Source organism: Rhinolophus sinicus, linkage group LG07, assembly GCF_036562045.2.
Source record: "Rhinolophus sinicus isolate RSC01 linkage group LG07, ASM3656204v1, whole genome shotgun sequence".
NCBI classification, from domain to species: Eukaryota; Metazoa; Chordata; class Mammalia; order Chiroptera; family Rhinolophidae; genus Rhinolophus; species Rhinolophus sinicus.
The window spans coordinates 49212776-49229374 of record NC_133757.1 but is presented as its reverse complement, the minus strand read 5'-3'; the positions used below and the strand labels follow the sequence as shown (position 1 = coordinate 49229374).

At 53.8% G+C, this 16599-nt stretch overlaps 2 protein-coding genes across 4 annotated transcripts in view; one reads left to right on the top strand and one right to left on the bottom strand.

Annotated features, from left to right (window-relative positions):
• LOC109454826 (cadherin-23) overlaps nucleotides 1-16599 on the bottom strand; it is a 73048-nt gene that overhangs the window by 25207 nt on the left and 31242 nt on the right. For both annotated transcript variants that reach the window (XM_074339561.1, XM_074339562.1), the window contains exons 5-9: nucleotides 8314-8535; nucleotides 7890-8009; nucleotides 7037-7217; nucleotides 1148-1281; nucleotides 371-580 (exon numbers count right to left, since the gene is read on the bottom strand). In XM_074339561.1, the coding sequence (XP_074195662.1) occupies nucleotides 371-580; nucleotides 1148-1281; nucleotides 7037-7217; nucleotides 7890-8009; nucleotides 8314-8535 (867 nt within the window). The remainder of the gene's footprint in view (nucleotides 1-370; nucleotides 581-1147; nucleotides 1282-7036; nucleotides 7218-7889; nucleotides 8010-8313; nucleotides 8536-16599) is intronic.
• Nucleotides 11892-16599, top strand: part of VSIR (V-set immunoregulatory receptor) — a 29562-nt gene continuing 24854 nt past the window's right edge. The window contains exon 1 of one of the 2 annotated variants that reach the window (XM_074339567.1): nucleotides 11892-12264. In XM_074339567.1, the coding sequence (XP_074195668.1) occupies nucleotides 12183-12264 (82 nt within the window). In that variant the 5' untranslated portion in view covers nucleotides 11892-12182. The remainder of the gene's footprint in view (nucleotides 12265-16599) is intronic. The other variant, XM_019745850.2, reaches the window with a different exon arrangement.

Here is a 16599-nt window from a genome sequence, read left to right as displayed (position 1 = left end):
ATGCCTAGGTCTTGCTGCCTCCAGGGTATGGGTTCTCTGAGGACCCCCTGGTGCCAGCAGCCGGTAACACTCCAAGAGGCCAAGTGAGTACTTCCAGGGGTGTCTTGGTACAAACCAAGTGGTACTGAGGCTCTGGCCCCATTTCTGCACGTGACAAGCCTTGGGGTTGACAGGGATCCCGAGATGGCTCAGCCGGGAATCCCAGATTCCATGCTTCCCACAGAGACTCCGAGTCCCAGTGGAGGGAGGGGGCTTAAGGAGGAAACGGAACCAGAAGGAGCTCAGACAGCAGGATAGCAAAGCCTCGAGGGCAGGGTCCTCTTTTTCAGGAAAAAGCCTGGGGCCTCCCTTGGGTCCGTCCCGGCCCTACCGTGGCATTGATGGCGAAGGCCCGCTCCCGGTTGCCTGCGGTGATGTTGAAGGTGAGGAGGGCATTGCACCCGCTGTCAGCGTCGCTGGCCAGGATGTGGGCGACGAAGGTGGAGACAGGGGTGTTCTCACTGATGGTCACGTTCATGGGGAGGTTGAGCAGCACGGGGTCGTTGTCGTTGATATCCAGCACCCGGATCCCTACCAGCATCTGCGGCACGTGGGGAGGAGGAGGACGCACAGGTGAGTGGGGAGGCCCAGGAGAGCGAGGAGGAAGGAGAAGTGAGGTAGCATGGTAGCCGAGGAGGAGGTGATGGGTGAGACGGGCAGGAGAGCAAAGTGGTGGCAATTGAGGAGGAAGGTGCGGTGGGTCATGGAGAAGAAACAGGAAGAAGTAAATGATAATGAAAAAGGCAACAGGATGCACATGATAGGAGGAAAGCAGGAAAGGTAAAGAGGCAGCGGTGAGGCAGAGGCAAGCTGGAAATGGCAGTGACAGGGGCAGAGGCCTGCAGAAGGCCTTCTGACCAGGCAGCATCCCCAGCCAGCTGCTGTGGGGCACGGCTCTGAGGGGGCATGGCTGCCAGGCCCCAGGTCCAGGCTCTGTGGGTGAGCCCCAAGAAGCATTCGCAAGTCTGTCAGTGGCCCTGTGCGTCTGGACTGGCTCCAGAGCAGGCTGTGGCCTATCTGGGCACGAGGGTGGCAGTGTTTACAGGAGTCTCTGTGGCGAGCTCAAGGGCAGCAGATAAAGCCAGGAGAATGGGGCCCCCAGACTCACCGTGGAGCTGAGTGGGGGCACCCCCCTGTCGCGGGCACAGATGGTCAGGTTATAGAAGGCAATGGTTTCCCGGTCCAGCTCCACATCCTTCCGGACGCGCAGCACACCTTCCACGGGAGAGATCAAAAACTCCCCTGGTGCCACCCAGGAGAGGCCCAAGTTAGGTGGGAATGGCCAGGAGAGATGGGGAGCCCAGGCCTCTCTCCACTCCCTCTAGCAAGCCGTACTCGGCAGGGGTGGGGGACAGTCCTCCAGTGCACCCAGCTTCAGATCCTCATGGGACCTGCCATGGGCAGGAAGTGTAGGAAGGAGGGGTACAGATTACTGCTGGGGTGCAGGTAGCCCAGGGCCCACGCATGCCCTGATATGCCTGAGATGCCAGGCCAGTTTCTTTCCCTGGCCTGTGGGCAGGCGAGGGGCTGACACTGGGTAAGACAGTCACATTGAAAAAGAGGAATTCAGTAAAGCTGCAGGATACAAAATCAATATATAAAAATGTTGCGTTTCTATACACTAATGATGAGCTATCAGAAAGAGAAATTAAATAAAGGCCTGTTCCCCCCCCCAATAAAAATTTTAAAAATAGAAATTAAGAAAACAGCCCCATTTTTAATTACATCAAAAAATACCTATGAATAAACATAACCAAGGTGAAAGACTTGCACACTGAAAACTATAAGACATTAATGAAAGAAAGTGAAGACACAAATAAATGAAGAGATATTCTGTGCTCATGGATTAGAAGAATTAGTATTGTTAAAATGTCCACACTACCCAAAGCAATCTACGGGTTCACTGCAATTCCTATCAAAATTCCAATGGCATTTTTCACAGAAATAAAACAAACAGTCCTAAAATTTGTATGGAACAACAAAAACCCCCAAATAGCCAAAGCAATCTTGAGAAAGAAGAACAAAGCTGTAGGCTTCACACCCCCGATTTAAAACTATATTACAAAGCTATAGTAATCAAAACAGTATGGTTTTGGCATAAAAAGACATAGATCAACAGAACTAAATGGGGAGCCCAGAAATAAATCCACACATAATATGGTCAATTAATTTACAACAAAGGAGTCAAGAACATATAATGAAGAAAGGACAGTCTCTTCAATAAATGGTGTTGGGAAAACTGGACAACCACATGCAAAAGAATGAAACTGGACCATTATCTGACACCATACACAAAAATTAACTCAGAATGGATTAAAGACTTGAATGTAAGAGCTGAAGTCATAAAACTCTTGGAGAAGAAAACATAGGGGGTAAGCAACTTGACATTGGTCTTGGCGATAAGATTTTGGATTTGACAACAAAAGCAAAGGCAAAAAGAAACAAGTGAGACTACATCAGAATAAAAAGCTTCTGCACAGCAAAGGAAGCCATCAACAAAATGAAAAGACAACCTACTGAATGAGAGAAAATATTTGTAAACATATATCTTAGAAGGGGTTAATATCTAAAATATATAAAGAAATTACCAATACAATAGCAAAAACAAACAAACAAACAAACAAACAAACAAACGGAAAATGAAACGCGTCCATAGAAGGGTGATGACTTGTCTCCACTCCCCCAGCAAGTTAAGGACAGACCAGGATTCCAACCCAGGCCTCTGGGTCTCAGCCCACTGCATCCCATGGGACTTGCGGTCTTCCCAGACGCCACCACTCAGAGCTGAGCCGGGTGGGAGGAGCGGGAGGGCGGGGTGGGACAGGGATGGGGTAGAGGAGAAGAGCGGAGGGGCGGGAAGCCTGGGGGGCTAGTGGGAGTCCAGTTGGATAGGAGAACAAAGGGGAGGGAAGGTGAATCATAGAGGTGGGGAGAGCTGGGCACAGGAACTGGGAAAAGGAAGATAGTTACTTCCTTTACTTTCCCTTTTGACACCTGGGGGGGGGGGAAGGCCCAGAATGGGTCTCTGACTGCTCGGGAACACACAGCACATGAGGACGCAACAAGGACAGAGGCCCAAGCTCCCCAAAAATATTTCTCCACCTGCCCCTTCACATTCTACCTCACCATTCTCTGCCCCCAGCGCCTACTGCTCTGATTGATAAAAACAGCCTCTACAAGGCCCACCTGCAGCTGGGATTTCCCACCAGCAGCCCTGCAGGCTGGATTTCCTGAGCCTGACACTCCAAGGTCTCCAAAGAACTGGGGATTCCCTTTCTAGGGGTTTCCCAGCCCGTTCTCAGTCCCCAGCCATGTGAAAGCTGATGGCTCCTGCCCTCTCTCCAAAGCCAGCCAGCCCCTTGGAAGGAGGAAGGGAAGAGGTTCTGAAGGCTCAGGGGAGCAGGCCTGAGGCTCTAGGGCCTGGGCTCAGGCCAGACCTCCACAAGGTCAGCTTGCTGGGGGAAGTGAATGGGCTCAGGGCCCCAGCTGCAAATCATCCTTAGCAGCTTGCCTCGGGGCCTGAACTTCCTACCCCTCCACTTCTGGAGATACGGGGCTTTCCATGCAGTCATATCCCGTCTGCCTCCTGAGCTCACTGCTCTGTGCCCTGCGCATGTTACTGGGCCTCACCTTGATGTTCTCATCTGAAAAATGAGCTCATAAAGCGGTGCCACCCCAGGGCTGTGCTGGAGCTGGACAAGGCCCGTTCCACCTGTGTGTGCTAGATCCATGGCGGCTCTCGGTATCTGTCCTGTGGGGCCTCAGCTCCCGCTCCCCGCGCAAGGATGTAAGACATGGCGAGGCCAAAAAGGAACAACAACGAAGACATAGATAGGGGAGTCCATACCACTATATTCTCAATGGCGGCTGGTTGAAACACAAAAGCAAACATCCGCCAGTACCCCAACAAGGGGTCTTCCTGCACCCCAGTCTCCCTGGCGGCTGGGCGAGACACAGGAAGTAGGATCCACATGATCCACAATCCGCCATCCGCTTCTCTGCCAACCAACTGACCCCCTTGCTAACTGCAATCTGCGCTTGCTAGCTCAGCCTCGGCAGTTATATCAGTGGCCAATGGCTAACTGGTTACAGCTGATGGCCATCTACTACCTGAGCCAGCATCTTTCCACGTGAGGCCGAGAGCCTGGAAACTGCTCTCTGGGACTCTGTCCCCATAGCATCCCTAGGGGGATCTGGAAAGGGAGCCCACGCCAGCCCTTTCAAAGAATTCGGGGGCTTTCAGGGAGGATGAAGATGTAAGAAAAGGGCCCAAGGGGCAGCTGAGAAGACTGAGGCTGGCAGGAGAGGCTCAAGCAGATATGGCCTGTTTCCAAGTTGCTTTCCTCCTCACACTTAGAGAGGCTTGCACGAGCCCAGCATCCCCGACACCTCCACCGATAGGAGCGCCCTCCAGGCTGAGGCTGCAGTGGTGGGAAGGTGGCAAGGTGACCTTGAAACTGAGTAGCCTGGAGCATGTCCCTTCACCTGTGGTGTGTCATTACACCAGCTCTCCACAGAAAACAGCTCTGATTTGTAGCATTTGTCATTTTTTCAAGTTACCCACATGTTGTCACTGAACCTGGAAGGGATATGGAAAGTGGGTTTCGTGACCTCTGAGCCATTCCAGCACACGGTTAGTCATCGCTTATCTGTGCTGACACGAGGGCAGTGCTGGGTGACCCTGGGGTTATCGTAGGGCTCTGACTGTCTGCTCTTCCTTCCCACGGGAGGGAGCCCCGGCAGGCTGGGTCAGCCCAGGAAAATCCCAGGGTTCGCTCAGTCCTCCAGGGATACCCCATAAGACCCCAAATCCCTAAGGCGGACCCTGACCACATGTGGACTTAACCCCAGGGGTTTTGCTCATGACTCCAAAGGCCCACGGCAAGGAGCAGTCTGCAGTTTGCTGGGACAGATGGGAGCTCTGCATCCCGAAGCTGGATGCAGAGAGAGCCCCTTATTGGGAGGGGGCTCAGCTGCCCACCGGGCACCCACCTCTCAACCAGGCTTTGGCATTTTCCTGAACAGGAACAGGACTCCCAGGAAATTAGAAAACATCTGTGTTTGTGCAAGTAGCAGAGGAGAAAGACCCAGGAAGGCACAGTGCTTGGCCAGAGAGGAGACTTTTGGGACATGAAAGGGTGGCGGGTCAGGACAGAGTGACCCACCACAAGCTCTGGTCAGCGGAGGCTCCAGATCTGGCCCTATAGACTGGGTTTGTTTTTAGCCCCTTAATTGCAAATTCACCCCAGGTTCTCAGTTCCAGCCTTGGACATCTCCCAAATACCCCTCTCCAGGCCAGACCTCTCTCCTAAATTCCTGGCTTGTCCATGAAACCCCTACCTGACACCTCAAACCTCACCTCATCTTTCCTGCCACACCTGCTCCTTCCTCAGCTTCCCATCGATTAATGGCAACCCCCTCTCTCCAGTTGCTCAGGCCCAAGCCTTGGTGTCATCCTTGACTTTCTCTCACGTCCCACATGCCATTAGTGAGCACATCTGTTGGCTCCACCTTTGAAACATACCAGAGCCCACCGCCTCTCACCATCTGCCACTGCCCTGGTTTCGGTTACACCATCTCCAGCCTGAGTGATTGCAACCGGCTCCTACCTTGGCTCCCCGTTCCCTCTGAGCACAGGAACTGGAGTGGTTCTGTGAAAACCTAGTCAAACCATGGCCCTCCTCTGCTCAAAGCCCGCCTGTGGTTCCCACACCATGCGGAGCAAAAGCCCAGTCCTAATAATGATCCACAGGGCCCAACAACATCTGGCCCCGCTACCTCTCTTATCTCCTCTCTTCTTACTTGTCCCTTTGCGTGACTTCACGTCAGCAGGGCCTTGTGACTCGCTGTCAGGCACACTCCATCCTCAGGGTCTTTGAGGCTGTTGTGCTCCCCGCCTGGGATAACCTTCCCCAGGCATCCACATGCCCCACTCACCACTTCCTTCAGGTCTGTGCTCAGATCACTTCCTAGGACAGGTCTTCCTCGGGCCCCCTACCTAACGCTGTAGGCTTCACCCTGGCGCTCCCCATCTCCCGGCTTCACAGTTCCCCATAGCGCCGAGCACCTCCTAGTACACTAAGTCATCTGCTGAATGAGTTAGGTTCATTGCCTGTCTCCTCCAACTGCAACACATGTTCTACAAGGGCAGGGATTTGTGTCCGCTTTGTCCTGTTCTGTATCCTCAGCATCTGGATTATGACTGGCACATGGTACGTGCTCAATAACTATTTATCAAATGATCAATTAAAAATCAGCGTATTTCACCAAAATTTAAATTTCCATGTTTTTCCCACTTTCTTTTAAAAATGGGAAGGCCTGGCTCCCTGGGCCTGTATGTGGACACGGCTACAACTGGCAGGAGCCGAGCTGCGGCAGCCACAGCCCCCACTACTCCCTCTGGTCTGCCTAGACCCCTTGCCCGTGTACGAGTATGTTCCCTGCAGGACCCCAGTGGGCCTTGGAGTTTGGGATTCCTAGGGTTCCTACTCTACAGAAATGAGCGAAAACTGACTTGAGGAAACTGGCTCTGGCCATAAACCCCGCTCTTCGACTGAGGAGAACAGCCAAGGGAGTTGTGCAGGCTACTAATGGGTGATGATGAGATGTGCAGAGACATCCTGGTGCTAAATGTGTGCATTTGGGGGGTCCTGAAGGTTTGGGACAAGCATGCCATTCCTTCCTCTGCCCTGGAGCCTTTGCTCTGCATACAACACACAGGCATTTTCTATCTGATTCTCAAAGGGATATGTGACCCTCCAAGGTTACCAGCCTTTTCCCAGATTTCAGAATCTTCTCATCATATCCACGTGAGATGATTTTCATCATCTTATGGTTGGGGAAACTGAGGCTCAGAGAAAGCAAGATCACACAGTGTGTGTGTGTGTGTCGGGAGGCGCTCACTACCTTGAGGCCTCCTTTCTCATTCTGCTCCTGAGTGGGAGTGGGAGTGGGTCACTCAGATTGTGTTGCCTCCACCGGCTCAGGCCCCACTCACCCAGAGGGTCTCCATCTACGATGCTGTACTCCACCTGCCCGTTGGGGCCCGAGTCCCGGTCGTGGGCCAGGAAGGTCCACACTCTGGGCCCTGGCTGGCCCTCGGTGACATCAAATGGCCCCTCATAGTCTCGGGGGAAGGTGGGCACGTTGTCATTGATGTCATTCACGTTCACAAGCACCTGAGAGGGTGGACACTTTTAGTCAGGGCTGACCCTCGCCAGCCCTGTGCTGGGCTCAGATCCCTCGTCTGGAAACTACACCCAATAACCCTGCCCCATGGGGCTGACGGAAGAATCATACGGGGCAATGGATGTGAGGGCCTTCTAAGCTGTGCACGGGTGAGTTACTGTCGTTGCTGAAGGCTTCTTGTGGGCATACTCACACTATTGATAATAAAGCTCTGAACGTTTATTTATTGCTATCCTATGGTCATTTCACATGAGCTCACTTGCTCCTCCCACACCCTGCAATAGTTTTTATTATCCTCCTTTCACAGAGCAAGAAAGTGAAGCTCAGGGAGGTTATGTGACTTGCCCAGAGTCACACAGCAAAGAAGTGAAAGAGTAGGGATATGAACCCCTATTGGTTTGACAGGAGTTTATGCTCTTCCCAGGAAGGGGAGGAAGGCAGGTGTCATCATCTATCTGATAGGTGCAGTCACACAAAGGGGTGCAGTAACTTCCTCAAAGGCACACAGCAAGTTGCTGGGAGTTGCTGAGACCAGGACAGGGCTCTTGGATTTAGGGGTTTCTCTTATACAATCTTTTCCTACCTCCCTTCTCCACTGGAGCTTTCTGGGCTCTGTAGTCCCCCACCCCCAAGTTGGGGCTGTGTCCCACCCACCCACGTACCGTGGTGGTGGAGGTGAGGCGGTGGGACCAGATGGGGCACTGGTCTGTGGCGGTGACAGTCAGGGTGTAGCGGCCATGGCAGATTTCGTAGTCCAGTTCCTTAGCAGCACTGATGACGCCCTGGGGAAAATATGGAGGGAACAGGGTGGATTGATGGGTAGTGCGTCAGGGCCACCCTGGGGACCAGCTCCTTCATGGGGCACCTCAACTACCCCAGGAGGTAGTCCCCAACATCCTGGCCATGATGGGGAGTGCTTGTTGCCACCCCACCTAGCTGTTCATCCTCCCTCCCTGGCTGTCCCTTGGCCCGTTTCCTCCCAGACACCATCTTTGCTCTGCCCCATCCCCCAGGAGGTCACTGAGCTCCCCTCCATCCCCTTTAGTCAGCTGACCCTCTGCTTCAACCCCACCGTCAGCTGCTGACCGTGTGTTTGTTGATACGGAAGGTGTCGATGATGTTGCCCGCAGTGATGGCGTAGATAACGGTGCCATTGGGCCCCTCGTCCAGGTCTAGTGCCTGAACAGTGACGAGGCTGGCATTGACCGTGTCCGGGCCCTCATCCAGTAGGATCTCGTAGTAGGGCTGCTGGAACACGGGTGCGTTGTCGTTCTCGTCCACAATGGTCACGTACACGTGCGTGGTGGCCTGTGGAGAAAAATGTGGTCAGATTCCTTGATCAGTTGGCTAGAAGGATTGAAGTGGAGTCTGCTGGATATTCTCCTAGGCTGAACTCACTCAGTGTGATCCAACATGGCGAGGGAAAAGGAGAAAAACGAGAAGGAGGGAAGTCATAGGTTGGTAGAGGAGGAAATCGCAGAGGCTCCACCGAAAGCCAAGCTAGGTAACTGCTTAGGTCCACGATGGCATTTGTACCACTGCGCTTATATCCATGCCCATGGCAGACATCACTAATCAATCATGGCACTGCTGTGGCCAGATGCAACCTCAGGATCCTTGTCAGCCCAGTGGCCTAGTGATTAAACTTGGTATATAAGGTGAAGGCCAGTAACCTCCTTTCCACCCTGAGCCCACAGCTTTGACTGGGCCAGGGCCTTACTGACCCTGGGCCTCCATTCAGATTACAAAAGGCAAGAATGTGATGTATTCAACCCAACACAGTATTTAAGCTTCACCCATTGTTCATGTAAATGCAAGAAATACCTATTTTAGCATTTTTAAGAAGGAGGACATTGGATTTGGGGCAATTTCATGGGCAGAACTTGTTAAGCTGTGAAAAACATAGCTCCCAGAACATGCTTCACTGAAAGACCAGTTTCTGCAGCATGTTATCCTGTGATTGGCCATTTCTGGCTGCTGCTTGGTCCATTTGGACCACACGTAATATTTAGCCAATTGGAACTCAGTGATCAGCCCGAAGCAGAAATGGTCGATGTGGCGCTTCACAAGCCGAGTAGATAAATGGAAGAGGTTAACCTTCCATGTCCTGGTATTCTCTGTCCTTCGCCTCATCCCCCCTCCACTCTCTGCTTCTCCACCTGAAGGAATGTTTCCTGTGGACGGCCTTAGCTGGGCTCCCTTACTATCTGGCTTCCAGATGGGTTTGGCCAATGGGAGGTCCTGGGAGAAGATGGGAGGAGGGAAGAGAGAGAAGGGGTGTTTCTTCCTGACTTCCTCCTTTCCTTACTGTAGTTCTGCCAATGGCTGTGTTTTACCTGCTGGGTGACGCCTTTTCATAGCTCCAATTCTCACTGGGCTTCAGTCACCTCACCTCCTCTTCTTGTCCTTTTGGACACACGGGTGGTAATGGCTTCCTACAGATGCTAGCCTGAGGGTGCTTCACCAGCTTTCTGTAAACAGGCCCTCCATTAAACTATCTTCAGTTGAGTGTGCCATCACGTTACTATGCGGCCCCTGACTGATACCAACCATTCCGTCAGCACAGGAGCACCACCTTCCAGGAAAGGAGCTGGAGTCCAGCCTCACTGATATGGGTGGTGGTCTTGACATTTCCCCACCTTCCCAGACTTCTGGAAGTGGGTCTAACAATCTTGCAGGGACTGGGAGTGCGGGGTGTTTAAAGGAGCTGCTCCATGGAACCTCTTCTTTCTGAGACCAGGCCTGAGCTTGAGAGGGGAAGGTAGGTCTGACTTCCTCAGGCCTCTGGAGTCAGGAGCAAGTCGTGTCCCAAAGGACCTCTCAGCTGAGCCCTTCCTGCCCTGGCGTTGAGGAAACAGTGCTTGAAATGTCTGCACCATGCTCAGACCTTGGGAAATGCCTCTCTCTCACCTGGCTGCAAACCCAGGAAGCTCAGTGGGTGGGAAGTGTGGTGGGGAGGGAGGAAAGGGATGGGAGAGTCACAGACTGGCTCAGGGTCCGAGCCTTCTGGGGAAGGCTTGGAAGTAGCCCTCCTCCCCCTAATCCCAGGCTTTCCTCACCTACCATCTAGGCCTTGGGGCAGAGGGAGTGTGGTTTCAAGAGTAGTTTGGGCAAGGCAGGCCAGGAAGGGATGGGGGGATCCGCCCTTGAGGGACCCCACCTCTGCCAGAGGATGGCTGGGTGGGAAGAGGGCTTAGTACCCACTTGATTTCAGTTGGCTTTGAATTTTCTCTGGGTGGAAGACCTCACACTCTTCCAGCAGGAAGGGCCCTGGGCTGTCCCCAAAGGGGCCACAAGGTCAGGATCATGACCAAGGATCTGGGTTATGACTTGGAAGTCTCCGGGGCTCCCATGCCAGGGGGCTTCCCTGGCTCCAGGGGGCCTGGGCTTGCACCAGCTCACCTAGTAACAGCATGACACCCACCCTTCCTCTGTTGTAGCCTTTCCTGCCCCAGGAGTGAGGGCTGAGAACTATCAGAGAACCTTTGACTTGGATCAGGGAAACCATGGGGTACCCAGAATTCCTGGCTACCCTTGAGTCCCAGTACCCTGATTCTTGACACAGATGAACTTTGGCTATCCTCTGTCCTTCAACCTGGGAGTTGCCTGCGAGCCCAAGATCCTTAATGGGCCAGCAAAGCCCCTGGGAGCTTCAGCCAGGCTGGGGTAAATTGGTGCTATGGCTATGCCCTCTTTCTCCCCCAATCCCTGGCCCTAGCCACTGTCACCTCCACTCCTCCATTTAGGGAGTCACTTACTTATTCATCAGTTTGCCCTTTTAGAGAAGAGTGCATTAGACATCCTCTCCATGCCCAGTTTTGTGTCAGGGACTCAGAAACATCAGGGAGAGGCCCTCATCCCTCAAAAGCTCATGGTGTAACTCAGAAGGGCAGATGAGCACAGACGAGATCAACTGGTTGGTAACCCCAGCCCTGGTGTGATAGCTGAAGGGGGCGTGGCCAGTAAGGACTGTGGTGGGGACCCTCAGGGGAAGTTCAGGACACTTTGTGAAGGGGAAGGACTTGAGTGGAGCCCTGAGGGATGAGAAGACTATGGAGGGGAGAAGAGACATCGCCACTGGTGCCAGTGTGCTGAGTGGGGTGCAAGGGCACTAACGGTGGGGGTGTGTGGAAGTGTCCTGAGGATGGATATCCAGGCTCAGGGAGTAAGACGGTGTAAAGTGGGAAGGGAAGCTGGGGCCCAGACGGAGAGGAGCATTGATGATTTTCTTTGGGACACACGACTGTTGTGTACACACATCCTAGTGTAGGGATGCGTTGTGTGCTCCTGCACCTGTGCTACCTCTGTGTGTGGTGTGCACGTGCAGAGAGTGTTGCATGCTCTGGAATCTACAGTCAAGGCTGCTTCAACTTACCTAGCTCTTTACAAAAGTACGATTTCTTTCATTCATTTCATTCTGCCACACACCACGCCCTGGGCTGGGTTGGGCTGGAGGATGTAGGGTACAAGCCTCTGCCCCCAGACAATTCAAAGGCTGGTGGCTGAGGGCAGACACAATCCATGATGACCACGTATCATGCTAAGTTACACAGATACACTTCTCTAGCTGTGCAACAATACAATCCTCTCCAAAGAGGAAGGGGCGGGGGAGTCGAAAAAGCTTTAAACTGGAGTCAACTGGAGCTGACTCTCTGAGACAGTAGTAGCTGGCTCCCTTACGGTGCGAGAGTCAGCCGGTAGCCCCTCCCGCGGGGCCCTATGGAGCAGCGGTGCCCCCTACGGCCTCCTGGGGGCGCTGCGGGGGAGGGGCTGAGTGGGCAGCTCTCGGGCTCCAGACGCTTTCACTCGCTTGCTCCGTACTTACTTCACTCACTCGCAGGGAGGTTTCCCGGCCGGCTGCCGCATCTGCTCCCTGTGTACCAAGAGTTCCCCCAGGGTGCCCACGGCCCCGCTCCCACCGGGTCACGCTAGACGCTGCTGCGCCCGACGGCTTCATGGGCGTCCCCCCAGTCCCGGAGGCCAGCGGCCAGCGCTGGGGGCCTGTGCTCTTCGCTCTCTTCCTGGCTGCTTCCCGAGGTAAGGTCGATCCAGCCTGGGCGCTGGGGCAGAGCACCCGGAGAACACAGAGGGCGGGGTGGGGGGGAGTCATCGGCCGGAAGGGGCACCCTGGGAGTCCCCTTCAGCAGGGAGGCTGCTGGGACCGCTTGGCAGGGTGCAGCAGCGTCTCTGCCAAGTGCCCTGGCTGGATGGTAGGAACAGTTTTATGCTCTGACCGTTGCCCAAGCCGCTGCCTATCCATCCCTTCCCTGCCCAGAGCGCACAGGGCGAGAGTGGCTTCTGCAGAACAGGAGATGGAGGTGGTGGGTACAGCCCCCTTGTGTTTTAGTGGATGCCACTGGCGTTTGACACCCATGGCATCTCCCTGCCCCTCCTGCCTCAGGGTTCTAGGATCTCACAGGCTGAAGGTTCTGTGCCCGGTCCCCTGGTGACACTCCTGAGTCAACATTGGTGGGCACCTGTCGTGTCCTTATCCTGAGGGTCCCAGGGCTGAGAGTTGAGTGGTCAGCTGATTCCCGGTATCATAGAGAAGCTGAGCTCAGGGACCCATGTGGGGCACTGGGGAGAATGTGGGACACTTTCCCAGCTCTGGCATGAGCGCCTTCTGGGTCCTTGGATAACTTATGGCATCTTTCTGGCCTCAGTTTTCTCAGCTCAAACACAGAAGCCCTAAGCAAGGAGGTGCTGCTATCTTCTTTTAAAGTCCGGACTGTTACAACTCCAGGTGATATCCTGGCCAGGATGCAGGGGCTCCCATGGGGAGGGCAGACGTCCTCGTACCCATAGCCTGGCCTCTGCTTCTTGCCTGCCCAGAACTAGAGAGGCTGGATCTCAAGGGAAGGGGTGGGGGGCAGTCAGCCTGTGGAACTAAACTTTGTGGGGAGGGCCCAGGGAAAGTGTGAGTCACGCAGGGAGTCAGAGGGAGGCGGGAGGGAGCTGGGGGGCTTGGCACAGGGATCCAATGGGTGGGTCAGAAGAAGAGACAAGAAAGAGGGAAGGACAGGGTAAGAGGCAAAAGAGGAGGCTGACAGAACCTGGAAAACACCTCAGAAACAAATGGGTGCCTGCAGGCAGCATGATATCTCAGTATTTGGAGGCTGGCCTGGGCTTCTGATAAGGATGAAGGAGCCCACACCCCAGAGACAGAGCTGCCTACTCCCCAGCCTGGATGCTCCCCAGGGTGACAGTCAAGGCTGGGAAGGGGGCATTCTTGGCACCAAGGCCACAACAGGACATGGCTTCCAGAAGGAGTAGGGGATGGTGGCACACAGGAGGCCAGTACCCGAACCACTACAGACCACCTGCCCTGCCCTATCCTCCCCAAATGACCCTGAAAGGCCCTTCTGTTTTCTTACCCCTCTCATGCCCTCCCCTAGCTGGGCTACTCTCTGTTCAGCAGCCCCAATTTGGGAAACTGAGTTCTGGAGAACTAGGGACCCAGCTGGCAGAGCAGCCAGGAGCAGAGAGGCTCAGAGCCCCTGGCTCCATATTATCTACAGAGCCAGGAGCCTTCTCCCCCAGAGGTCTTGGCTAAATAGCTCTTCCTAAATAGCTTGGTACGCCATCTCTTCCTGGGCCAGCTCAGGGAGATAATTAAGGCTCGAAGCAGCTTTCCATGGAAAGGAGTCAGGAGAAATCTTAGTTTTGAACTACTCTGAGACTCAGTACTCTTAACTGTACTATGGGCATGCTAATGAATATGCACTCTCCTGCCTTGTGCAGTGCACAAGGGACACGGCAGGTGGGAGGCCTGGTTGCAGACGTGGTCAGGAAAGTCTGTGAATTGGAAAGACCTGCCCACGGGTCAGCTAAGGTGCTAGGTTGCCCTGGGCAGGATTGCTCAAGTCAAAGTCTGTATGTCTCGGAAGGTGAGAGGCAGGTGGCTGGCGTAGGCCTGTTCTCTAACTCTTATGGTTGGGCCAGCACCCAGGAGAATGGTGGTGGTGAATATGGTGCTCAGGAGCCCAGAAAAAGTTGGGCTCCTGGGTGACATGGATGGAGGGAGGCACGTAGGGAACCAGGAACCAGCAGACCCCAAGGGAGGCTGAGTCTCGCCTTCCACTGTAGGCATTCCTGGAAGCTGTGGAAGTTATCGTCCTTGCCATATCCCCAGAGGAGGACCCAGGATTCCCAAACTCTGGGACTAACACATGGAGGTACACTGGGGCCAGGGAGGGGACACCCCACCTTCCCCTTCATGCTAAACAGGACTGTAGGGCCTTGTTGAGTAACCCAATGGCGCAAGCCTCTGATGCAGCAATGGTCAGCTCTTAGGAAATCCATGACCCTCTGCCAAGACGCCATGGGCTGAAGAGAAACAGCCTTGAAGCCAGCCCATGGGTATGAGGGGACATCTACCCAATGCCAGGAGCACCAAACAATACCGGGGAGCCCCTCACTGAGCTGGGCTGGTTGCTCCTGTTTCTCTCCAATCAGGGCAAAGGTCCCTGCTGAAGCCTGACCTCCCTGGGAGAGGTCAGGGGAGGTGCAATGCGGGGAAGCTGCAAGAGGCCACCTCCCTGTATGCGTCCACCCAGGGAGTCAGAGGCCAGAGCAGATGGAGGGAAGGAAGGAAGGAAGGAAGGAAGGAAGGAAGGAAGGAAGGAAGGAAGGAAGGAAGGAAGGAAGGAAGGAAGGAAGGAAGGAAGGAAGGAAGGAAGGGCTCCTTGGTGCCCAGCTGGCCTATTGGCTGTGACCCCTTCAACCAGCACTGGCTAAGCCCCACATACTGAGCTTGAGCCCCCAGGTTTTAGGCAAGGTCTTCATCCAGGAGCAGGGGAGGGTGAGCCAGGGGTCAGCAATGCAGTTTCTGATGGACCCTCAGACCCCCTTAGTAGCGCAGGCATGCCCAGCACCTTCCTATGGCAGCCTCTGTGGGAATGGCAAAGCAAGTGTGTGCCCTACGTGCCAGGGCTTCCTATACAGGTCCATTACTTCACAGTTTGGCTTTGAGAGTCAGTCAGACCTAGGTTTAAATCCCAAGATGGCCATCTATTGCTCTGTGACTTTGGGTAAGTGATTCGGTATCTCTGAGCAAGTTCCCTCCTCTCTCAAATGGTGGTGATGATGGTACCTCCTTCAGAGGGCTGCTGTGCCAACTCAGTGCACAAATGCTTAACACAGTGCCTGGCACTTGGTGAAAGATGTGGAGTATTGTGCTGTGTCTTGGCTTTTGGAGGCTACATCTGAGCTCCTTGCTGCCGACAGGGCCCGGCAGAGTGGCCGGGACCTGGGAAGGCATTGACTGGTTTCGCTGGCACTGGACTCTCTAGGAGCCTGGAGGTCTGTCTGAAGGACGCACAGGCTAGGTCCAACCACCTGTGGCATCAATAGGCACTTAGTGTCTGAAATGTCCATGGAGGTACCTGTGGATTCTCCTCCTAAAATTCCCCAGAGATGGGGACTTTGCAACTTTTAGGCAAGTGGGGTCCAGGGTTTGCTTGACTCAATGGGGTCTTTTTTGCAACTGAGCTTTACATTCAGCCGTTTTGCTTTGGCTGACCATCCCAGAGAGCAAGACAGGGGCCACCCTTATGCCTGTCATTAAGTCAGTAATGAAACTGCTCTGCTACTGATTGAGCAAGCCCAGTTCCTTTAACCTTCCTACACAGGACCTCATTCCCCATGGGGACCTGGGGTCAAGTCCTGCCTCTGCTGCTCACTCACTGTGGGACCATGAACATGCACTCCCCCTTGGTGTGAGCCATAGGCTGGGTGATGTGGTCTCTGCGAAGCTGCCCACTCCCTCCTGAAGGGTAGTTCTGTGATAGCATTTCCTAAGCTCCAGTCATTTGCTCATTACCTTTGGGATTTCTGCAGTGTATGGCTGTCATCGTATGTACTGATTTCTTCTTTAAATCGACTCATTCTTTTACTGAAGTAAATAGATTTTAAAAGGAAACTTTATATCACTGCCATAAATGGGAAGCCAGTATCACTTGCCATAAATAGAACAAAATCATAAAAGTACGTAATAGGAACACCAAATAAGGGTATTAAATTCTACTTGGAAACTATAGCCTGGGGAAGGTGCCACGCCTGAAACCTGCTGTCCCTTGAAAAAAACCAAACCAAAACAAAGCAAAAACCCCAAACCAAACCAAAACAAATGACAAAGATGTTTTGAAGTCATACTGGCATCAAACTTATCGGACTTGGACGTAATCACGACTGAAAGCACCGCAAAGAGACTAACCTTCTCTTTCTGTGATTCAACGTATTGGAGGCTGGAAAACGACCCGTGCTGTAGACGCTGTCAGCTCCTCTCCCTCACCACAGAAGCAGACCCACCACTGTAAGGGGCATTAGCTGGTGGCAGGGGATGGTTCAGCTCTCCCGGAGGAAGGGAAAGAG